The sequence below is a fragment of the Dermacentor andersoni genome, chromosome 11 (genome assembly GCF_023375885.2).
Source record: "Dermacentor andersoni chromosome 11, qqDerAnde1_hic_scaffold, whole genome shotgun sequence".
Taxonomy (NCBI): Eukaryota; Metazoa; Arthropoda; class Arachnida; order Ixodida; family Ixodidae; genus Dermacentor; species Dermacentor andersoni.
In genome coordinates this window covers 124,575,255-124,600,337 of record NC_092824.1, presented here as the reverse complement: position 1 = coordinate 124,600,337, position 25,083 = coordinate 124,575,255, and the positions used below count along the sequence as shown (strand labels likewise).

General features: G+C 45.1%; 2 protein-coding genes across 7 annotated transcripts in view; both read right to left on the bottom strand.

The window, feature by feature from the left end:
• The window catches only part of Rtca (RNA 3'-terminal phosphate cyclase), a 303,555-nt gene that overhangs the window by 86,102 nt on the left and 192,370 nt on the right, over positions 1 to 25,083 (bottom strand). The window lies entirely within an intron of this gene.
• On the bottom strand, positions 1,053 to 2,125 carry LOC126539360 (uncharacterized). Its single transcript, XM_050186191.3, has one exon. It carries the CDS (start codon positions 1,809 to 1,811, stop codon positions 1,146 to 1,148), a length of 666 nt encoding a protein of 221 aa, XP_050042148.1. The 5' UTR covers positions 1,812 to 2,125; the 3' UTR covers positions 1,053 to 1,145.

Sequence of the window (25,083 nt, the reverse complement as noted above, 5' to 3'; positions counted from 1 at the left end):
CATACTGCAAACATTACACGTGTACCGCTTAGAAATAACTACATTTCTTTTGTAGAAGTAGAGCACCATACTTTTTCAGCAGTCGCCGCGCGTACTATACCCCGAATGACGTGTTCACAGGCCACATTTCTTAACGAACCATTTTATTTTATAACTTCGTCATTGTATCGAACGTGCATCGCAGCTCGGACGCTGCCGCATCGCTGTTTTCGCTAGCATCACCGCTCATTGCTGCGCATAAAGAAAGAACACGAAATGAAAGTCAGCGTAGCAAATGGGCAGCAGCTGTTCATGGCTGCAAGGCCGTCGTTACTCGTTCATGCGGCTAACAGTGACATAACGAAATGCGAAGAGAATAAGTCGTTAACGACGCGCAAAAGAACTTGCTGTGGCCTTACCATGAAACGGCGACGAAGCAGACGCTGGCAGAAGAACCCAACAACGATGCACAGGTGCATTTTACAGAAAGAGCACGGCAGAGTGGTCACAAGGCTTCGCCCATTATGGCTCGTGCCCAGTGGTCGTGCCGCCTGTCAAGCTGCTAGCCGCAGCCGCAGCTGCATTTTTCTTGATAGGCTCTGCCACCAGCGGAATCGGCGAAGCTGCATAGCTCGGCCGCAAAACGGCACGAGTGTCCGCTCTTGTCGTATACTGTCGTTACAACGTGCTTCGTTTTGCCGAGGACTCCGCGGCCAGAGTCGGTCTCAAGTCTTTTCGCTAGCACCATGATTCAATTACTTTGTTGCGTTGCGGGCTGCAAACGTAGCGACTGGCAGCTACGACATCGTGTCCCTCAGCAAGGCAACAGACGAGCGGAGTGGCTGTAGCGGCTGTAGCGCATCGTACTAGTTGTCGCTATCCGATCTGCGCCAGGATTTGCGCGTTTTATACCAGCCAACATGCTTGAGTTCCCTGTGCCCGTGTCACTGCAATGGGCGCCCCTCAACGTTGGCAAGAACCCGTCCCGCTCCGTGAAAGGCTGCCTTTGCGGTGCGACCTTGTCAGGCACAACGTAAGTGGTAGATCTGCCAAAGACACAAAACAATGACGGCTTCTCCGATCGCAGTCCTTTATTCGCCACTGCAGAGCACGTCACGATGGCCACGACTGTGACAAAATGTTTATATAAGGCGGCGTGCCTTTTGTTAGCGAAAGACGGGCAATCCCGAGTCAGGGGAGCACCGCGGGCCGAAGAAGCGCACGGCGCTCTCGCCGGTCTCCTCGAGGCTCGCCGCGTCGTCTGGCGCAGCCGGTTCACAGGGCGCGTCGACGAACGGCTCGCGGTACGCGTCCTCGCTGCCGAAGCCGCACGTGTACGAACGCTCCAGGGCGGCGCCGACGGGTAGCAGCGACCCGCAGCAGGGCACCACCGCGCGCAGCACCTTGCGCATCACGCCGCGCCGCTTCTCGGCGCCGCTGGCCGCTTGTCGTCGCGGCCGCACGTCGACGAGCACGTAGCGCTGGTCAAGGATGACGGCGTGTGCGCGCTCAACGTGGCTCGTCAGCTTCGCCAGCTTCGGCTCGCGCCGGCCGCACATTGGGCAGGTGTACGTCTTGACGAAGGCCGTCTGGTGGCTCTTGAGCTGCGCGCCGCTGTCGAAGTTTGTCTTGCACTGGGCACACACGAACGCGTGCGGGTGGTGGGAGCCGCAGTGGCTCGCGTACGAGCCACGCGAGAAGAATAGCTCGCCGCAGCACCGGGCGACCGTGTGCACGTCCCGGTGCACGCGCTGGCAGTGCGACGCCACGGCCCCGTTGTTGGCCATGGGGGCCTGGCACTCGGGACAGAAGAACGCAACGCTGCACGCCATGGCGGCTTAATTGCTGGACAGACCTGTAACTGACGCGAAGCTCGCCGTTCGGCCGACCGGAACATGCGGCTACGCAAGGGGAACGCGCGTGCCTGAAACAGCAGAGCTACGAGGCACACAGATAACGACGATGCCCGGGTAGATAACGAGCACGCTTACCGACGCGAACAAACTGGCCGTATCAGAACAGGGGGCTGAACTTGGCTTGTCGCTCGCTCATGCGGCGATGAGAACTCGGAAAACAGACGGCCTGGCAGCTGCGGCGATAGACGCGCAATAATTCCGAGCTTGTAAGCGAAATTTCCTTGTAGTAATAACAACATTGCAAGCGCGACAATCCTCCCGAAATACGATGTATCAGAGACTTGCAGTAAAACACGTTGTGGGGCTAGTTGGTGCATAGCTTTCAAAAAATGAAGCGCCAACGGTAACGGCACACAAAGAAGGAACAAAAGCCAGGGTAAGCGCCTTGTCCTGTCTTTTGTTCCTTCTCTGTGTGCCGTTACCGTTGGCGCTTCATTTTTTGAAAGTATCAGAGACGATCGATCAATGAGTCAATCAAATCACTTATTCGATCAATCACTATTTTGTGCGTCCAGGAACAACCGGAGGTCTAATGGGGCTCCCCCTATTAAAGCCAAGCTTTCTTTGCCTGCGACTTTCCCACTGCTGGTATACCCGGCACGCCGCTAACGCCGGCCGCGTTGGGACGTGGTCGAGACGTGGCGATGACACAAAAGGCATGCGCTGTCGGTGTTTTGTTTAATGACGTTTGTTTATGAGCTGTCAATCTCAAAATCCCGAGGAATAACTTTGTAAAGAGTATAAGACAAGGTGTGCGCCACGTGGAGGGCCTGCGCGGTTCAGAATGATTCAGCAAGCGACGCTCGCGGCGTCGACACCGGATTTTCTGCGATGCGCAGCCCTTAACGCTATCGTGTTAGTACATGACAAGAGTGTGGTGGTACACTCTGCCCGCAGGCAGAGAAAAAAAGCCGAAGAATTTTCGGCTTCTTTTCCGGTTCTCCCTTTTTCCCCTTGTATCGAGTGGTGAAAATAAAAAAAATCATGATGATGATGATGATGAACTATGCCTAAGAAAAAAAAAAAAAACAATAACTGCGCTCTGGTTAACGTTGCCCACAAGGGCACGAACCCTTCATTCAATCCGTATCCCCGAGCACGTCGCCAGCCTCTTCTCAGTGACGTCACTCACAGAGCGCTCAGGCCTTCTCTTGTCTTATAGGTGGTGTTGGCAAAGGCCCCCAGACTTTCTCTCTCGCACCCGCTCATACTCGCGCCTGCGCAGAAACGTCGAGCGCCGCGAAAAACGCCCCGCCCCGCTATACCTACTAGCAATTGTGAAGATGCTTCCCAGGTTGCAGACCTAAATCGGGGAGCCCATCATTCCGGTTGCATCGTGCTGCGAAAGTTCAATTGCCTCTTGCAGGTGCGTTCGTCTATCACTTTATAATGGATCGTACTTTTTCTTTTGGTATTCTTGTAGGTGAAGTGCTTTATAATGTAAGTAATCAGCTGCGGCGCATAATTAAGGGTGAAGCAAAGAGCTAATGTATATGTTAGCGATTTTCTTTTGTGGCTGTGTGTTGTTATTGAATGTTTCAAGGAGCAAAGCCCAAGCAGTGAAGACAATGTCAGCGTGGCCAAGACCAGTGAGCTAGACGCCGGCTGCAGCGCAAGGATTGCTGCCGCCGGCGTAAGCATCAATTACCGAGTGGGGAGGGGGGTCCTAATTTGTACACATAAGAATGTCTTTTCTGTTGTTGATTACTTTTCTTGTTATACGTAATGTGTTTTAGACGAATTTCAGCCAAAATTTGCATTAATAGTTACACTGGCAGCATAGCGCGGGAAGGACAATCGACAAAGACTAGACAGGACAAGCGCTTGTCCTGTCGAGTCTTTGTCGATCTTCCTTCCCGCGCTATGCTTCCAGTGTAGCTATGTATTACCAACCAGCCCAAGCCTGTATACTCTTCTGAATTGCATTAATAATTTGGAAATAAGCGATATAAAAAAAGAACGCGGAAGAATTTTAACCAAGTTCTGGAGACTTTTCACTATGCGGCTTTTGATCCAACATACATACACACCACCACCAGCACTGGAACATCTGACCTCTTGATCCTAAGCCCAGTAATTTACCGAACAATAAAAGGAAGAGAAAGCAAACGCCACGCCGGATCACGGCAGGCTACCGCGTATTTTACCGAGTGAATAATCGCACGCGCTGTCCAAGCTGCTTGTTAGATTTTACGCATAGACAAGGCGAGTGAACTTCCACGCTCCACGGCTAGAAACGAGAACATTTGCCAAACCACTTTCAAGCAGAGGGCTCTCGGCACTCGCTACTTCTTAGGCGGTGAGAGGACACTGTAGGAAGGAAACATTTGAAACAACCGTGACTACAATTGAAATCTGCAATGATTTTTCGTTGTCGGAATTGATTATGCTTAAGACCAGATGCGCCGATCGCGAAGTGAACCGGTTCGCTAGGTCTGTGGTTGAAGGGAATATGATACCGGCTCTAACTTGGCAGTGCATTTGAGTTTCAGATGAACTTGAAAGAAAAAAAATTGCCGTGGTTGCGTGGTAAACTAAGTCTGTCGAGCGATAGCACGGTTTTGCTTGCTTTGGAAAAGGACACAGACGCTGCTCGGCGCGGCAGCAACATCGAGCGCACTTTCAAGATGTGGGCGCCCACACGACGTACGCAGCAGCCGCACGTAGCGGCAGGCTAAGTCTCAGTTTGACCTTGGCACAGCTTGAAGGTCAAATTTATGGAACCAGGCGTTTTGTGGGTTTGTACCTGGAGTACCTGTAGCTCTAAAAGGCGGCACCGGCGAAGCAAAAAGGACGCGCACTTAAGGAAAATGTATTGAACAGATTATTGGGATTCACATTTCCGTACTTGACCTCCAGCGCATGCGCATCTTCCTCCCGAGACACGTGCATCAATGCCAGTTTTTATCACTTTGTACCTACTCGCTAGGTAAGCACGCTTCTTGTTGGTTAAACATAAGGACGCATCTTGATATACGTCTTTATGCGCTGACACAATTTTCTTGCTGATTTACAGTGTGAAAGGCTTCTAAGATTTTATTTATTTATTCAGTTACCTCACAGGCTCCCGAATGTGTGTTGTGTGAGGGGAGGATACAGGGAATTATCAAAAAGAAAGGAGTAAAAAGAAACTATACATTGTTAGCGAGTAAAGATGAAATAACAAATATCTAACAATATAAATAACGCGATGAATTAAACAAAATGACTGTGTGAAGTAGCGAAAAAGGAGTACCAAGAAATTATACGAATGGTAGCTGGTGAAGATGAAAGAACAAGTCTCTAACAATGCTAACGCTATACAAAACAAACAAATAAACAAAAAGAAAACTATACAACCTCGCTGAAGGTAATTACTTAGGTGCGCAGTAAGGCTAGTTGTGATGAATTATGGAAATTTTGGAAATGTAAATTTTTAGCAATGGAAAGAAAGACAGAAAGAAATAATATGCGTAAGCGTGCTTTGAAGGATACGGGCTCAAGAATTTCCCCTATGTTGTTTGGCAGGCTACTCCAATGCTGAGTGGTACGTGGTAACGCGGAAGAATTGGTTAGAGCCACGCTGCGAGCGGAGATGATTATGCAGACGCCGAGATGTGGATGAGTGAGCGGACGGGCGCGTGCCATGTTGTGAAACGAAGCAATGCTATGGTTCTTCGTGATTCAAAAGATGAGAAGGATAAAGAAGACTTAATGCTAGTCACGCTAGAGTCGTGGTGATAAAAAATTTATTATTGAATCAAACCGATTTCATTGATGACCATATTATTCTATTCATTCCTCCTCTATTGCCTCATTGATATAATAAATATAATTATTTTTTTTCTTCTACGTAGCATGACAATCTACTGAACCGTTTCGATTTTCCCTCGCCTAAATTCATGTAACAAAATTTTAGATTTTTACCTCCTTTTCTGAACACACAAGCAAAGTCTGCCCGACTCTTGGCCAATCCCCGCGAGTGGGTAAGCGCCAAACTCAAGGACATCATCATCATCATCATCTCTGACAATGAAGCGGGCGGCGCGATTTTGGACTGACTCGAGAGTCGCGCTTAGGTAAGCTTGATGAGGTGACCAGATAGGGGCTGCGAATTCCAGTTGTGGCCTTACAAATGTCTGATAGGCGATTTGTCTGGTGAGGGCAGGAGCATCGCGCAGGTTACGCTTAAGATAACCAAGCGTACGTGAGGCTTTAGCAGTCACTCTTTCGATGTGCTACCTGTAAGGCGAATGCCGAGGTACTTGTATGAGTTGGTTCGCGTGACGGCGTTCTTATCCAGTGAGTAATCGAAAGCGGAAAATGTCTTTCTGCGGGTGAATGTTATTCGTTTGCATGTTTAGGGTCATTTGCCAAGAAGAGCACCGGTTAGTAATGCGGTCAAGATCGCGTTGAAGGACCGGAAGGTGAGCAGATTTGGCGATAGATCACACAATCGTCTGCGAACAAGCGAATGAATGACGCTATTTCGGATGGCAGGTCGTTAATATAGATCGGTCCAAGTACGCTTCCTTGTGGTACACCAGATGTTAGATCGCTGATACTGGAAATAAAGTTATCGACAACGGTGAATTGCTTACGGAATGACAAGAAATTTCTTATCCCAGATGCTCTTAGGGAATCCACATTTAAGCATGAACGTTTAGCTATGAGACGGCAATGGGCAACGCGATCGAAACCCTTAGCGAAATCTATGAAAATGGTATTTGTCTGTAGGCCCGTATCCATGTTTAGGAAAATATCTGTTGTGAATTCGATACGTTGCGTTTCACTTGATAGTCTTTTTCTAAAACCCTGCTGATGTTTAAAAAAGAACTTGTTAGTTTCCAAGTGATTTGATAAGTTTGAAAATATTATGTGTTCTATTAGCTTAGCGGGAACGCTTGTTAGTGATATAGGGCGGTAATTGTTCACAGCTCTTTTATCGTCACACTTAAAAAAGGTATAACTTTACCGACCTTCCAGTCATACGGAACTTCCCCTGTTGAGACCCGCCGTGGTTGCTCAGTGACTATGGTGTTGGGATGCTGAGCACGAGGCCGCGGGATCGAATCCCGGCGACCGCATTTCGATGGGGACGAAGTGCGAAAACGCCCGTCTACTTGGATTTCGGTGCGCGTTAAAGAACCCCAGGTGGTGGAAATTTCCGGAGTCCTCCACTACGGCGTGCCTCATAATCAGAAAGTAGTTTTGGCACGTAAAACCCCATAATTTAATTTAATTTTAATTAAGGATGTGTTTCAGAGGCACTTCGCTATTAATTTTGAGTACTCAAAATTCAATTGTTTATTATTTACAGCTACTGCTGTCTCAGGTTTGAGACATTGCAGGAGTGGTTACATAAAGAAAAAAAGGAAACGTCAAAACAAAGAATTAGACACTTTATTTACAAACTGTACATGTGAACGTTGTCGCAAGGAGATATCAAATTTATTCCAGGTGTCAACTGTGCACAGAAAAAAGAAATCAATGTTTATGACAGTCAAGAAACGACCTGAATGGCACAATGTTCAAAGGATCGGACCAGCGGGTCACAGGTGTAGAATGACCAGTGAAAGAAATAGGGGCAGCTATACAAACGGATTTATGCACAATATTATGTAAAGTGATACGCCGATCACACGTTCGTCGATGTTCTAAGCAATTCATTGATAAGACATGGTAATGCCCTGAAGGGAAACGGTTGCGGTCGTAACGGTTAAAAATTAATCTGATAGCTTCCCGCTGGACAGACTCGAGTTTATCTTTGTCATGTACAACATGAGGTGACCCCACAACTGCCGCATATTCAAGAATAGGCCTAACCAGCGATTTATAGGCTGTTAGCTTGCATTCTTTAGTAGCGCCCTTTAAAGTTCTTCTTAAGTAACGCATTTTCTTAAACAATTTTGCGCAAATAAGGTCAATATGTTTGTGCCACTTTGAGTTAGAGAGAATACAACACCAATAAACAAATTCCTGGAGTCTTTCTAGTATGTGCTCCGCATTGTCATACTTAAATTACAAGGGTTGTTGCTTGTTAGTGGATGTCATTATCACCGTTTTCTTAAATTTAATCTCCGCTTGCCAAGTTCTGCTCCAGTTGTAGAAGGAAGAAAACACATCATTTGCTAAAACCTGATCAGTGACACTACAGATATTAGAATGCCAAACGCAGTCATCAGCGTAGAGACGAAGCTTAACTGCAGTGTTAGTAACAACTTGGACGACATCATTGATATAAATCATAAATAAGAGGGGTCCCAAAACATAACCCTGTGAGCCACTCGAGGAAATGTAAACCGGTTATGACTGTTGGTGATTGTAGCTAACAAACAGTCCTAAGGTGCAAATAATCTGTAATCCAACCAAGTAATTTATCTGCATAGGAGCCAGTAAGAAAGGTGCGAAGTTTTAAAGAGAAGTAAGCAAGTGGCATACCTTATCGAAAGCTTTGGAGTAATCAATAAGAATAGCGTCGACCTGTTTCTGGCTGTTAAGTGATGTGGCAATATCGTGCGTGAATTCAATCAAGTGTGTAACAGTGGAAAAACCACTACGGAAACCATGCTGATGCTGTGAAAGGATATCGTTATTAGTGAAGTATTGAATGATGTGCTTGTGAATGACATGCTCCAGAAGTTTACAGCACGTAGATAGTAATGAAATTGATCTACAACTAAAACAGTTTCCTTCTTGCCAGATTTGAAGATAGGAACGACATTACCGACCTTCCAAATTCGCGGTACTCGTCTGGAGTCATGTGATTTCTGAAATAAAATTATTCGATAACATGCACAACATTCAGAGTACCTCTTCAAAAATACGCTAGGAATACTATCCGGACCGGCACTTTTAGTAATGTCTATGTTTAGTAAGAGGTTATGGATTCCAGAACAAGGTATATCGATATCTGGGAAAGCTGCAGGCAAAAGTGGAGGGGAGAAGGAAGGAACACGGCAGTACCGTTATCAACGCAAAAAACATATTTGAAATAATTGCTGAAGGCTTACGAGATCGTCTGAGCGTCAGAGCAGGTTTCATTTCCAATAATGAATGAAGAAGGGTTGGCAGAAGGTGGACTAATTGTCTTCCAAAATTTAGTCGGATTTTCCCCTATGAACGTTGACAGAGTACTGTTGCAATAAAAGTCTCTTGATTCATGCATTTTACTTTTGAGTGTTTTCTTTACCGTGCACAAAAGCAAATCCTGGTTTGGTTTGCACCGGCATCGACGACGGTTTGCACCGGCATCGATGTGGCGAAAAAGTAGAATTATCTCTCTATTGTACCACGGGTGTTTAGGATTGCGTTTGGCACACTTGCTGGGAACGAATTTCGATACACATTCAGACACAATCACATGAAAATGTTCTACTTACGCGTCCACGCCGCAGGTGATACTGGAAAGCAGAAAATTATCATAGGGATCCGCAAACGTAGAAAGTATACCATCATCGTTGGCACGTAAAAAATCAGTAACAACTTTGGATTCTGGTTTTGCAGGTTCACAGGCAACAGAAAATTCAACGAAGACTGCGTGATGATCGGAAAGACCCTCAACAATTTCACGCTCGAGGTCTTCATTCATGAAATCATCCGTAACGAATAAAAGATCTAGAGTCACTGGAAAAAATTTCAGAGTACCGCAAAGGTCGGAATTTGACTGGCGACACTGAGCGGCCACCGCCATATACCTTCCAAGCCGACTGCGTCGCGGGAAGGCCGCTGTGTTGGAAGAGCTTGATATTCGGTGACACATCGGGTTGAGTGTTTACTGAAGTACAAATACTTTGTGCCCAGAGATAATGGTTGCTAAGAACGAAAATAAAATGTTATATGTTGTGCGAAGTAATGCAGCCGGTGGTTGTCTTGCACGCCCATCGTGTCTACTGCTGGAACTGTGCTACGATTGTGGGCAGCAGCTTAGCGCTGCTATCGGGAGCTTATGCACTCGTTTTTTTTCCCCCTTCCGCGGAGCGAGCTACGAAGGAAATATTTCGTCACTTCGAGCCGGAATGAGGAAAGCTTGTGCTTTTGGGCATGAACATCGTGGACCGCAGTCGACTTCTATTGAAGGTTTCCAAGCAGGACGAAACTAACACCTGACAGTGTCACAGGCACGTACGTTTATTGTATAATTTCACAGGCTAAATCGGATACATCTAATTTAGTTTGTAAACGGATAACGCGCGTTCTCGATTCTGCAGGGCGACTTTGTCCGCCGTATACGCACGACACACTGCGACTGCCGTGTGCGCAGCGGTGTTTGGCCGTGATCGTAAGACGATCTGTGCACAGCAGGCGTAAAAACTAACTTCGATGACCATTTTGCGCACTAAATCTTGTGGAAGGCCAATATGAGCCACTTGAGTGATTACAGCAACCTATATGTACTTCTGTACACTGATAATGAGCGAGAGTTTGCTACATTGCGATTTAGGAACGCCGCTGTCTAGTGCGTTCATGAGCGGCTACTCTTCTCAACTTATTTATGGCGGTTTTCTTAGACTGCCAAGATTTGCTGCCTGTGTAAAAAAAAAAAAAAAAAAGCAGGAGCGCCCGCTGCTAACGCAGCACTTTTTTTTTCTAAGTTACATAGGCGATGTATAAAATTCTTGTCCTTTTAGAGCGGCTTATGTAACATGCATAGTGACAGAGTGAAACTAAAGCTACTGGGTGTTCTGTTGTTTTGTATTTCTTGTTATGCATCAAGCACAACAGTATTTCGATATGCACCGTAGCATTTCAACATAAAACATAATATGTATGCTGACTTCAGTTCATTGGATGTGCTCGGCTTACAAGCTCAAAATTTGAAGCATATGTTGTAAATATCACCTGGCCATTGGTTTCAAGCTCGAAATGCGTATGTATAAATGAGCAAAGGATAAGTGGAAAAAAGGAGGTATCATGGGCCTCGTATTGACCATGTTTTTATTGACTGCGATCGGCACGATCTGCGAAATACAAGTGCCATATGGGTCGAGTGACTCGAGGCGCGAGCGCGCTCTCGTGCGCGGAGAAATCATGCGAGTACCTGGTGCACGTGCAAGACAAGTGTGCCTTCGCGTGCCACGAGCACGGAATAACCGCGTGTGTTGAGCAACAAACGCGTACACGTGTACCCGCGTCAAGCGTGCAAGACGCGAACGATCCCTGCAATGAACTCCTATTTTCGTAGCATCGCTAACACCGCGTGCACTTCGCCTAAATGTCTTCTAGAACATTGCCGAAAAGCACAAGCAAAGTGTACTTATACCTCGCACACGCGGGTGTTTTTTGTAGGCTTGAAGTTCTCCCGGCCGATTCTGTGTAACTACGCAGAACGACGCCCTTAGTCATTTTTCCCGGTCGGAATCTAGAAAAAAGTCTTTCCAGACTCAGTTCGGTTGCTGCATCCGAAGGCGCAGCAGCCAGACATGATTTCCTTGCAGTCAAACGCGAGCGCGACACACACACACACACACACACACACACACACACACACACACACACACACACACACACACACACACACACACACACACACACACACACACACACACACACACACAAAAAAAAAAAAAAAAAACGTAGGGAACGTGCGCTCCCTGCGCTCTAACTCAGGCGGCCCGCCCGGCGCTTGGAAGGTATGTGGCACCCCAGAGGTCACATGGGACGGTTGGGCCAATGAACGCGTCGGCGGCGCGGGGAAAACGAATGCGGTACTTTGAAATTTTTTCCAGTGACTCTAAAAAGATCCAGCATTGAACGACCTCTAGTGGCGCTTTGAACAACTTGAGTTAAATCTAGCGGGATACTTTCGCTCATGCAGCGGCCCGAGGTACGGTCGAACAATTATATCGTCGCCGTTCCTCAAATAACAGTGCATTTAAAAGCCCGTAGATTGCTTGTCTGCAAAAGCCACGTTATGCTGGGTCAATTTATGAGTAACAGTTTATAAAGAGAACTGCAATATTTAGTGAAGTTACAATACGCCAACGACACGTTGTGTCAGTCTTAGGTACTACAACAAAATTATAATAGTTGCATGGTCCACCAAACAAACCTTATGTGCAATGTCAAGTGAATTGCTGTTATGATGCTACTGCTGAAACACGTGGTGACATATCTATATAGCGAACCACATATAAAGTCTTTTTTCCACCTGGAAAGCACTGTACATTCTCAAGTGAATGGCTATTGTGATGCTACTGCTGAAACACGTTGTGATATCTCTATATAGCGAAGCACATATAAAGCCTTCTTAGTTTTCCACCAGGAAAGCCTTGCGCATTCTCAAGTGAATGGCTGTCGTGATGCTACTGCTGGAACAGGTGATGACATCTCTATATAGCGAACCACATATAAAGCCTTCTTAGTTTTCCACCAGGAAAGCCTTGTGCATTCCCAATTGAATGGCTGTAGTGACGCAACTGCTGAAACTCATCTTGCCCATTAGGCACCATACATAAAGTCTGCTCAGTTCTCCATCGAGGAAGCCTTGTGTGTATTCTCACATGAATGCCTGTAGTGAAGCTTATGCTGTAACACATCTGGACTTTATCCATAAGACACCACACATAAAGTCTGTCTAGTTTTCTATAAGAAAAAAAAAAGAAACCTTGAGTGTATTATCAAGTGATTTCCTATTATGAAGTTAATGCTGAAACACATTTTGACTTTGCCCATAAGGCACCACACATAAAGTCTGTTTCGTTTTCCATAAAAGAAAACCTTGTATGTATTCTCAAGTGAATGACTATGATGAAGCTAATGCTAAAACACATCTTCACTTTACCCATACGGCATTACGCAGCTTTGTTTAGTTTTCCATAAGAAAAGCCTTGTCTGTATTCTCAAATGCCTGTTGTGAAGCTTATGCTGTAAAGCATCTTCAGTTTATTTCTTTATGGATTTCTAATGATTCATAAGGGGATAGTATTAGGAGCTCAGCAGAAATTCAAGACGATTTCCATAAGGGGACATTTGGTGAAGATCCTCCGTTGTGCAGCGCCTCCCCCCCCCCCCCCCCCTGCAAGCCGTAAGCACAGCCCAGGCAGCGAAGACAAACATCGCCAAGTCCAGCGAGCTAGCCGCAGGCTGCAAGGACTGCTGCCGGCATAAGTGCCCATTACGGGGCAAGGGTTCTCAACACACACGCAAGCCCGCACAGGCACACACAAATCAAACCGAGCGTACAGTTAAGCGGAGTTGCTGACTACTAGCGGACGCCTTGAACGTCTCCGAGGCAGCATGCGCGTACGTGCAATTCGAATCCATTCTGTCTGCAAGAATGTTTATTTCCTCATTACCGTGCAGCTGCGGATGCGCGAAGGCGAGCTTTCTGGTTCTTTATTCTTTTCCTTGCACGGCCGCTGCTGTGGCGGATGTATGGATGGATGCTATTATGAGCGCCCCCTTTTAAGCGGGGCGGTCAGTTGCGCCCCCAAGTTCTTGTTATTATTTGGTCTAATGCCCTACCTACCTTTAAAAAGAGATGAAGCGCCAACAGAGGCAGCACATTAATGCAGAAAGAACAACCACATGACAAGGAAGCGCGTTGTCATGTCGTTGTTCTTTCTTTATTAGTGTGCTGTCTCTCTCAGCGCTTCATCTTTTGAAAGCTATGAACCAACTAGCCCCATAGCGTGTTCTACCTTAACAAAAACGCCCACAGAATTGCCAACGTCAAATTTTATGCACCATTATTGCGAACTTTGTTTTTGTACACCTCCGTTTTTTGTGATCTCCCTACTTTTCTGTCACCAACTTCCGAACGCCTCTTACTAATCGCTATTGCGGACATGTTTAATTTCACCCTGTTATCGCTCAACTCAAGGGCTTCAAGGAGGCCACAGGTGTCTAAACCGACCGCTGGGTAGATATCTTCACCTTCTGATAAAACTTGTTCCATTGTTTCTCTAGCTTTACCACAGCAAGCACATGTTTCTTCTTTCTTGTTGTAACTCGCTTTATAAGTACGCGTTCTAAGGCATCCTGATCTTGCTGCGAAAAGTGATGAGCTTCCCTTTGAGTTATCATAAATGGTTTCTTTCCTAATTTCGTTTTATCCTCTTAGGTTAGTTACCCATATCAAGTTTATTTTCAATTGCCGCCGCCCATGAGGTTGTCTCAGCCTCTCTGACCTTGTGTTTGACGTTCTTTGTTGTATAGTTGTCACTATACCGGTCGCATACTTGCTGGTAAGCTTCTTAGTTATTTTTCTCCACTGTGAATCAATGTTCTTCCTGTAAAAATATCTGAACACTCTCGCAACCCATTTGCTTTGTTCCATATTGCTCAGTCGTTCTTCAAAATCAATTTCACTATGACCTTCCCTCACTTCAAAACTTGTCCAGCCCATGTCACCCTGCATAGCTTCATTTGTAGTCTTCCCGTGCGCACCCAATGCGAGGAGTCCCACTGACCTTTGGTTGCCGTCTTGTCCTGATTACACTCTTGACTTCAAGCAAACAAGGGAATTTCCAAATGTAAGTCCTAGAACCATTGAACCATTACACCTTTCCACATACCCCGGAGCACCTCGTACCCATTCTATCCCCATAGCGCTCTCTGTTTCATTATGGCCGCAATTCTCTTCCCCTTTGCTGTTATTGTTTTTTCCTGCGCTTCCATATATCTATTGCCTTCGTTTATCCATATACCAAATTATTTATATTCTTTTATGCGAGGTATTTCCCGGCCCTGTATTGACACTGTCTGTTGACTCTTTTCATTGAATACCATAAAATATGATATTTAACGCTAAATTTTAATCCTAATTCTCACATTCCTGTCGACGGATATTAGCCAAACGTTGCATATCGCTTTGCTTGTTGGCTAGCAACACAATGCCGTCCGCATAAAACAAACCTGAAAGCTGCTGCTTTACTACTGTACCCGCCTGTTTGTATGAGAGACATAGACATATTTACCGGGGGTGGGGGCGAAGGGGCACTCCCCCCCTCACTGCCAAAAGTGGGAGGGGGGGGGGGGGCAAAGTATGCCGTTTGCCTCCCTACTCTTGAAAGCGGACACTTTCGACTGCACGCTGGAAAGTCCAACAAAACTAAAGCTGAAGCAAAATTTTCGTTCTTAATAGAGTGGCCACGAAGGGAACCCTAGCAAAAATTCAAATAGAAATTTGTATTAGTCTAATGCAGTTTTGTATTAGTTGTATAAGTTTTGTACTAGACCAATAGAAATTGCTATTAGTCGTACTGATTGACCTATAAGACCAATAGACCACATATGTAATAGACGTATTAGTCTTATACAAAGTGTTGCATGTCTGCTAGTTTCTTTATTAGACTGATACGTCCTATTGACTTTATACAACATGCATTGCTGAATTCCGTTGCCCCTGTTTGCTGGTTGTTTCATGCCAGGGTGAAAGTTTAAAAAAAAAATAAGTCTGTATTGGGGACCATTTGCAGGGAGCTCTCTGATTATTCGCTGAATAATTAAGAATTTTGCTGTACAAAATGTGCAGCACACAGCATTCGCACGTTTGTATTAGTTTCGTCACACTAAGGTAGTGAAACTGGCCCCTATCTCTCAGTGATATGCACGAAAGCGATCGACGCGCGCCTACATGGTCTTGCCAATTTTGCTTCACTGGCGAAGTCTCACAATACAAGGCCTCTGTTCAGCCTCGTCGCGATGAGTCGTGAGGAAACAGCTAGTGTTTACAACACAGCAAATACTTCGCCACGAAAAAAAAAAAAAAGCAGCACAACGAACGACCAGCCGTAACCTACAAGGCAGAGACGCGATGCCCGGTGGGTTTACGAACGATGGTGCAATCGCAGCAAACATACTTGTTTGCCGCTGAAGTTTCGTTAGTCCCGTGTCTTCTGTTTAAGTGCGCATAAGGTAGTGCTAAACTTGTAACCTAAATTGATACCGCATATAAAAGGCCGTTATTGACATCAACGAGCAGTATCGCAGAGAAGGGAACACGGCAGGCGGGAAGTGCGACCGTAGTCAGCCGTAGTTGCGCACAGCACGTGTGCATTGGCGGCTGCCATGTTGCAGTGTACTGTAGCCATGTCAAGGCGAGGTGCGCGTGATTTTTAGTGAATGAACTACGTGTTTTTAAGGAACCCGAGGTACTGGCGTCTGCGCAATCTTATTCCTGCAGTAGTATATGTGGATATGGGTGTTGAGTGACTTCAAAACAGCGGAAGGCAACCGTTCTTACCCCGTTGCTTCGCGGCTTTGTGGATCTCTCAGCGTGCATCGATGTGATGTGTTTTCGCCGGCGCCGATTCCCTACCATTTGGAGGTAATTATTGTACTTATTTATGCTTCTATAGTATAGTATAAAGTTGTTTCTTTCTTTTTATCCCAATGGTGGATGGCCTTCAGTACAGTGTCATTGGGCCGATTGTTGTGCGCATAGTAGCAATGACATGCCTGTTTCCGGCAATGCTGTGCAAGATTTCTGTCTAGATAGAGTTGTTCCTTATCTGCCTACAGTTTCGATGTAACACACAGGACATCTTAGGTTCATTTTATGTGCTGTCTAATTGTTCTGTCGTATCAGGTGACGTCATTTTTCTTTATGATAAACATGTCCAACTAAGCATATCACAATTTGTCCTAAAATTAGTTTCGAAATTACGGGGCCATATTATTCTAATTTAGAAGCAAATATTGCCAGCTTAAACATTTAGTGGCCTAACTAGCACCCCTGCTTTTATATGTTTCTATATGTGTTTATCTTTCTGTCCAGGTTTTTTAACCTCCCCAAAAGGACGTTCTGTGGTCGAAGTGGTGGAGTAAAAGCTCTGGCAATCAAGATTGCTGACCTGACGGAGATATCAAAAGAGAAATCTGTAAAAATATTTGATGTGCTAATAAATGCTTCTAGCAATTATGCCTGTTTTTCATTCTGTAACTAGTGCATTGCAACCTTTTCTTTCACACCGATAGACCTAGCTATTAGACTAATACGCCGATATACCTATTAGACTAATACACCAATAGACCTATCAGACTAATAGGCCAATACACCAATATATCTATTAGACTAACACACTAATAGACATAATATATTGTATTAGTGTCAATAACCTCATAGGCTATTAGTTTTTGTATTAGAATTTTTGCTAGGGAATGCTTTTCTTCGCTACGCATCCCCTGCTTGGGCAGCGAGGGTTGTCTCTTGTGCCTCCTCGGCCCGCGCACTAGTGGACGACGACCCGCCATACAGGCTCGTGTTGCGGTGAAGGCTTCCCGCTATAGTGTACTAGAATATATACTTCCCGCACTAGCAAAGTTCCCGCACTGCCCAGTTTCTTTCTTTAGAGGGGCAGCTATATACGTATTTGAAAACACAGTCAGTTTGCTATATTTAGCCTGGAGGCGGGGGTCCGCATAAAGTAGTATAGTCAGCCGCGCCCAACGATTCGTGTGCCTCGCGGCATGAGATGATTGGATTATCAAATGCTGGAACTGCTGAATCTCCGTCCAGAGGTAGCCCGCATAGCATTGAAGTCTCAGTATCTCATAACCATTAAACATCTAACCAAACCTCTTACAGGTATGATTGTCAGATTTCATTGTGCAATTCACTACTTATCGTAGATATTGTTGTGCTAGAGCTCCCAACAAAAGTTCGCTTTGCCGGGCGCCGAGCGAATTGGCCGGGGGCGAGTCGCGTTACATCCGGTGGCGCCGATGAACCACCGGGATCGCCTGACGCCTCTCGTCCATTCGTCGGGATTCGCAAAGCAACACGCGGTGGGTCCTGACTGGAGGAGTTCGAACCGATGGCAACTGCAACGACTCCTGGGGTTATCGAACCACGGGATGCCGGAGAGACGACGACGACAGCGAACAGAGTCGTGCTCCCGTTTTACAATATCGCGCATTTATCTAACTGGCGTGCAGTTACAATCGTGGCAATGTAAAGAAAGATTAGAAGGCGATCCACCGGTTAACGACCTTTTATGTTCCATTAGCCTCTGATTGATACACCGCCCCGTTTGCCCTACGTAGAACTGGCCGTAGGGCAAACGGGGCGGTGTATCAATCAGAGGCTAATGGAACATAAGAGTAGAATAGAATAGTTTTATTTCCATCTACTTGATGGAGGAGGCTGCAAGGAAAAGCTGCTCCAGTAGAGGCAGCTTGACGAGGCCCGCAGCCCCCCCCCCTACAGAATATTCGGCAACAGCATACATGCAAACACATATGCATCATACATATATATATATATATATATATATATATATATATATACTCTCATGAACCCACATACTCGCATATACACATGCACACCCATATCCATACAGAGCCACTGGTGACTAAATCAAAAATACTTAGGGTAGCTTGTGTGGTTCTCGTGGTGAATACAAATGAAACAAGAATACGCCGCTGAACATTATATACACACATATATATACACACACATGCATTCATATACCCGTATACGCATACACACTCGTATGCATACCTACATATATACACACACATATACAGAAGCATATATACACACTTTATATACATACTAGCCGAGAGGATGTACACTCAACCAGTAATTTAAAAATCCTGCACATACAAGTCTCTCAGTTGTTGGGCCGTTATTTGGGTGATATCAACGCCTAGATTATTATATTTATTTAGAAGCAGTGGCATTGTGTGTGACAGCTTTTCCCTTAAATAATTTGTTCTGGGTGTGACGACCCGCCATATCTCTCTATGACGGGTAACATAAAATCTGTCATTAAGTTCAAGGTTACAAAGTTCTCGTAGAAAGGAGCAGTTCAGTTTTACTTCCCGCCTAAATGCAGTTGTTAACTTGTGCTGGTATAACATTAACACAGAAATTATGTTGGCTTCCTGAAATAAGTTTATAGTATGGGAGTTGTAGGGGACATTAAAGAGCAGCCGAACAAACTTCTTTTGCAAGACAAGTAGTTAACAAAAGTAGTTGTACCCCATACCAATAAGCAATATAGAGGTACGAATAAAAAAGCGAGTTATAAATGAGAAGTTTAAACGGCAATAGTGATTTACATTTCCGCGTCATGCCAGCGACCCTAGATAACTGGACTGCGTCAATGTGTTCGTCCCAGAGCATATTACCCGAAAACGTTACGCCGAGAGTTCTCATACTGGTAACCATTTCTATCGTTTTCTCCCCGTACATAATGTTAATATTTGAATTCACTGGCTTATCTTTAGGCCTAAAGAGCACAGCTTTGGTTTTGTTTGTATTTATTTCTAATTGGTTCATTACTGACCAGTCCCTCAGCTTAGAGAGCATGAGGTTCGTTTCATACTCTATATCTGTACAGTTTGTTCCTGAAACAAATATACTGACGTCATCAGCATACAGGACATATTTCGCGTTTAGGTAAATATTCGTTACATCATTGACATAGGCGTTGAGAAGAAGGGGCCCCAAAACACTTTCCTGCGGAACTCCTTTTGAAATAGGCTTCATACTTGAGCAATGCATATCTATCTGAACAAATTGCTGTCTGCTTGCTAGGTAAGATTTAATTATTGCTAAAGAATGACCTCGAATGCCATAGCTATGAAGTTTTTCAATCAATGTTAAATGGTGAATATTATCAAATGCTTTGCTAAAATCCACATAGACGCCAAGCACAAGTCTTCTTTCTTCGAACTGGGATAAGATGAATTCCTTTTGTTCCAACAGTGCATATTCGGTGGACTTAAGCTTTCTGAAGCCGAATTTGGCAGGTGATATTATATTGTTCTTCTCGAAAAAATTATTAAATTGGCGATGTAAGATTTTTTCCAGGCCCTTAGAAAAGATAGGCAATATGGATATAGGCCTAGAATTTTGGATATCATTTCTGTCTCCCTTTTTAAATAGAACACTCACTTTAGCGATTTGCATTCTTTTCGGAAAAGTTGCACTAGACAAACATAAATTAATAATATATGTAAGGTATGGTGTGACAATATCTAACACGTACTTTATCGGTCTAATTTGCATGCCTTCAAAATCACACGAGGAACTATTTCGCAGTGACGTGAAAGCAGAGAAAACTTCATGTTCAGAGACAGGCTCAAGAAATAGTGAGAAGGGGCTAGCAACAGGCTTCAACTTAAACAATGTCCTAGATGAACTGTTTTGATTGTTGCTAACAAAGTGATCATTAAACATAGTGGCGAGAGGGATGCCAGTTATCTCATTGCCATTTATGTTCAGTTTTTCTATACGAGAATGCGATTTATTACGATTAAGGACAGTATTTAACCTTTTCCATAAGAAGTCAGGTTTCGGTGCAGAGCACTCAAATTCAGACTGAATGTGTCGTATTCTATTTAGTTTTATTTCTTTATTCAGTTCATTTCGATAAGTTTTGAATTGTTTCAGTGTATCTGGGTCCTTATTTTGAATAAATTTATGATACAATTCGTTTTTGCGATGTATTTTTGCAAGCAGTTCAGGCGTTATCCAAGGTTTACGAATTTTTTTGCCTGAGGTAGTTCTTTTTTCGGGAAAGTGGTACTTGTATACACCAGAAATTATATCTATGAACTTAGTATACGCCTCTTCAGCGTTCGCGATTTGACCGATAACTTCCAGGTCACAGGTTAGCATCCGAGTTCTAAAAGTCTCAAGGTTGGCTGCTGTGATTGGCTGATAAGTGAAGCATCTCACATCCCTCTTGTCTCGAAAACTATGTTTAGGTATCATGATAAATATTGGAAGGTGGTCGCTTATGTCGTATAATAGCACACTGGCGGTTATGCTGTCGTTTTGCATATTTGTTATGAATAAGTCGAGTAGAGTTTCACTGCTGTCTGTAATTCGGGTTGGCGAAGCAATCAGATTTTCAAAACCATTTGACGTTATTATAGTGATCATTTTTTTCTGGTATGTGGAATTTACAGACAGGTCTATGTTAACATCACCACCAGATATCAAGAACACGTTATTCTCGGAAACAAAACGCAGAAACTGCTCACAGATACAAAAAAAAAAAATTGGGGGGCCAAACAGAGAACACGTATTTGCCAGCACGTGCCGCAAGTATTTCGGAGTCGTCACATACACTACAGAACGACGGAAGCAATTCGCAATTCATTGCATCTTTCAATAGCAACACCACCCCCTCGACGATTTGGACGATTTAAAAAATAACAGTGATAAGGAGCCAAGCTAAGTTCGTCGCGGTCATCTTTGAACCACGTCTCCGTGACCATGACGGCGTCGAACAAAAAGGAAAAACTGGAGATGAAATCCACGATATCTGTTAGTTTAGTGCAGAGCGAGCGCGCATTCAAGTGAAGGCATTTCAAGGAATTCTTATGTTCGGTTATACCAGCTGCATCTAATTCTTGCGGAAGAAAATATCTATGTTGTGTCATACTGGACATTTAACAAAACAATGTGCAATCATGAAAGTACAAACTAAGCGGGAAGGTCGTGTGCATTTCGTATCACAAATGCTCGGTCGCCATCCGCCCGCCTCAGAAATACCTTGCCATTTCGGTGCCACGCGTAACGGTACCCTTTTTCTTTGGCCCATTCTTTCACCATACCAAGTAAGTGCCTGTTGTGACTGGTCAAGTTTTCTAGTACGAAGACACTGGAGTTACTTTCCTTCAATTTATGTCTGTTCACAAACCACTGATCTCGTGCCATTTGCCTTGTGAACCTAACGGTCACACCGGGGATCTTGCCAGGCCTTGCTGGAAGGCGATGTATGCCACTAACGTCTAGTTCCGTGAGTCCGGGAACCTGCATCATGTTAGCAACAGTGTTCACTTTGTTTAGAAGAGACGTTAACCGGTGGATCGCCTTCTAATTTTTCTTCACATTGCCAAGATTGTAACTGCACGTCAGAGTTAGATGAATGCGCGATATTGTACATGCACAAGGAATGAAGATACGCGTCTTATGGTAGAGGCATGGCATATCTATAATGGTGGAAGTGCGTGCGTGAGTCAGCCTTCGATTACTCTACGTAAGGGAGAGAATAAGTGTCTTAACGGTTATCTCTCCCGTAGATTGGCACGTGTACCCGACTGACACGTGGTGATACCATTTCAGAGCTTGCGCAGACGAGTTTTGTGTCTTTTTTTTTCGCCTCAGTGCTCCCTTCAGTTGATAGTCGGCGTTCGTGTTGTCCACTTCTCTACTCTTGTGTCCTGTCTGCACGGATCACTTTTTTTTTGCATAATAAATTTTTACAGCGATATTCTGAACGGAATTCCCGGTACTAATTGACAGTTATATTTAACAAATCTATTGAGACGTCGACAGTTCCTCGGGTGTAGAAACAAGCTAACATCATTCCCGTCTTGAAATCTGGCAGCAAACAGCTAATCACTAACTACAGGCCTATATCGTTGCTGCCCACGTGTTGAAAACTTCTCGAGCACATAATCCATAAGCACATCCTTCAGTATTTATCGGCAAAAAACTTTCTGTCCTCACAGCAGCATGGTTTTCGAGCAGCATTTTCTACAACAACGCAATTATTAGCATTCACGCATGACATAGCCACATCACTAAATAAACGCGCTCAGCTTGTTGCCATCTTTATCGACTACTCAAAAGCATTTGACACAATAAGACATAAAGAATTACGTCTAAATCTTGCTGCACTCTTTCCTGGTAATAAACTGATTGACTGGATATCCGTTTACCTGCACCTCCGATTCGAATTCGTCACTTTTAATTACAAAACATCTTCTATAGCTCAGGTCATGTCAGGGGTGCGCAGGGCTCAGTTCTCGGGCCACTCTTATTCATCGTATATGCTAATGACATTATTGAAGTAGCCAGAAACACACAAGTGAAAATACGTCTGTACGCAGATGATTGCGTGATACTTGCGAATGTTTCTTGCAAAGTTTCCAATACTTTGTAAGCGTGTGTAAGCCCTCCCTCCCTTTCTTTCCTTCTGAAGGAGACAGCCTTTCTATCGCATTGATTGCAATTTATTGCCCCTGCGAATGCTGAATTCTGTTGATTCCGTGCTTTGAGATAGCGGTAGAGCATATATATATGCTGACTGAAAGAATGAAGACGCTTGGCTGTTAGTCAGCGCTGCTCGTAATCGTGAGCTAGCCAGCCCAAACGCCTACTCTTCTGCAGTCACAGTGCATGTTTCTCTCGCTTACGCTGCTCAAAAAACGGCGCGTCGCATAAGCTCGTGTCGAGCGGCCGGAGTAGAATTTGCTATCGGCGTCACACAAGAGAAAAAAAGAAAGTAAATCGCGCAGACGGATTTATTTTCACAGCGTGCGCAAAGCGAGGTCGATCCACCGGCGGTTTGGTATGACGCCGCTCCAGATAGTGCCGGCGCCCATGCCGCACAGGGCGCTGGTCATGGTGAACGCGGTGCCCTGGCTCGTCATGCCCACCAGCGTCCAGGCCGAGGACGGCTCCAGCCGGCACACCAGGGGACCCCCGCTGTCTCCCTGCAGTCAAACAGCGCGCCCTCCATCATGCACTGGGTCTCGCGCGGAAAAACGGCTTTGGATGACGGCTTTTGATCCGTTCGAATGAAGGCAGATAGCTCGCCATTAGACGCAGACACCCAACTGGGATCGGTAGCACAGCGTTGATAATTGGAAATTTAATAGTGATTCTTCGTTGACTATGCTGTGAGATTGTTAAGTTTTATTTTGCCGTTCTTTATTGCGAATGTTTCTCATTTTTAATAATTACACAGTCATCACTGCTACAGTCGGCATATCGAGTCCGCCCGTGCGTAAAGGAGCAGGTGAAAAGCAAACAAAGAACAGAATTTTTCCAGTGAAGCACATCAAGAACAACAATTTTACTGACTGTCGTATGGGTGTGGTTTATAAAGTTCCCTTTAGCTATGACCATTTCTACGTAGGGTAAGCTGGGCGGTGGATCAATCAGAGGCTACTGGACCATATGTCATGAGCCAATAAAGGAAGAAAGAAAGAAGAAGAAAAAGCAGAAGAAGAAAGCAAGAAGACACGAGGAGTCGGTGGCAGAAATAAAGAAAAAAGAAGATAGAAAATAAGAGCGTACAAATAAAAAGAATACAATATGAAAGCAGAAGAAGAAGCGCAAAAGCGCACGCGCAGCTATGTGGCCAACGGGTCCAATTAGGTGTCCATCGACGGCTTCGGCTCCCGAACACTGGTTCTGGTCAAGTAGCTGGCGGTTTTCTTTTAATCTGTGTGTTTTACGTAATTGTTTTTCACCTTTTGTTTCAATATCTGATAACCTTCCAGAGTAATTTCCTATTTCTTGGCAATGTCACTCTCATCGCCAGGCCAGGAGGTTTCCTCCTGGTCGGCTTCTGTTCCTAACTCTGATTTGCCGGTGGAGCTTTTCTTACGCAGTGGGACGAGCAGCGTACCTGTGGCTTTGGTTCCGAGTGATGGCGGGGTGATTCGCATGAAGAATCCCAAAGCAATTCAAACCGAATTCCGGATGGCCTCGGCCAATTTTCAACAAATCACCGAGGTTCGACAGTTTGGCCGAGGGGGCATTCTTTGCTGCTCGTCAGACCAGGCTTGTGTTCAAGATTTACTGAAGTGCGGTGTTTTTGCGACACATCCGGTGAGCAGTTTCATTCCTCATCACCTTGCATGTACCAAAGGCATAGTCCGCGGTGTCGACATCAGTCTATGTCCAGCAGAAATCTTGGAAATGTTTTCAGCGGCAGGCGTGATTTCTGTGTATCGTTGCAGCCATGTCGTTGATAATAAGCGCATACCCACTGAAACAGTCATAGCTACTTTCGCTGGAATGAACCGCCCATCGGAAATCAAGGCATGGCCACTTATATACCGAGTTGAGCCTCTATATATCACCTCGTGTCCTTCAGTGCCTAAAGTGCTGGCGGTTTGGGCACTCCATAAAAGGCTGCAGGTCTAACACACGGTGCCGAATTTGTGGAGAAGGCCATCACTCAAATGATTGTTCTTCCCGAAATGAGTCCTGCTGCCTTTGCAGTGGTCCCCACCCCGCAAATGAACCTAATTGCCCTGCTAGGTCAGAAGAAATACAAATCCTCGACATAATTGACAGACGTCGATGCTCTCGTCGTGAGGCCATTGGAGAAATTCAGAGCAGAACTGAAGGGTATGCTGGTATAACGGCCCGTCAAACGTTGTCTATGGACAACTCAATCTCTGAGGCTGTGGCAGCTTCCGTAGAAAAGGCATTGGAGAAAGCAATGGAGCGCATCATAACAAATCTCACCGACTCCCTTGTTCAGGTGCTGTCCTCACAACTAAC

Coding starts and splice junctions, on each gene's coding strand:
- LOC126539360 (XM_050186191.3), bottom strand. CDS start 1,811: ATGGCGTGCAGCGTTGCGTTCTTCTGTCCCGAGTGCCAGGCCCCCATG.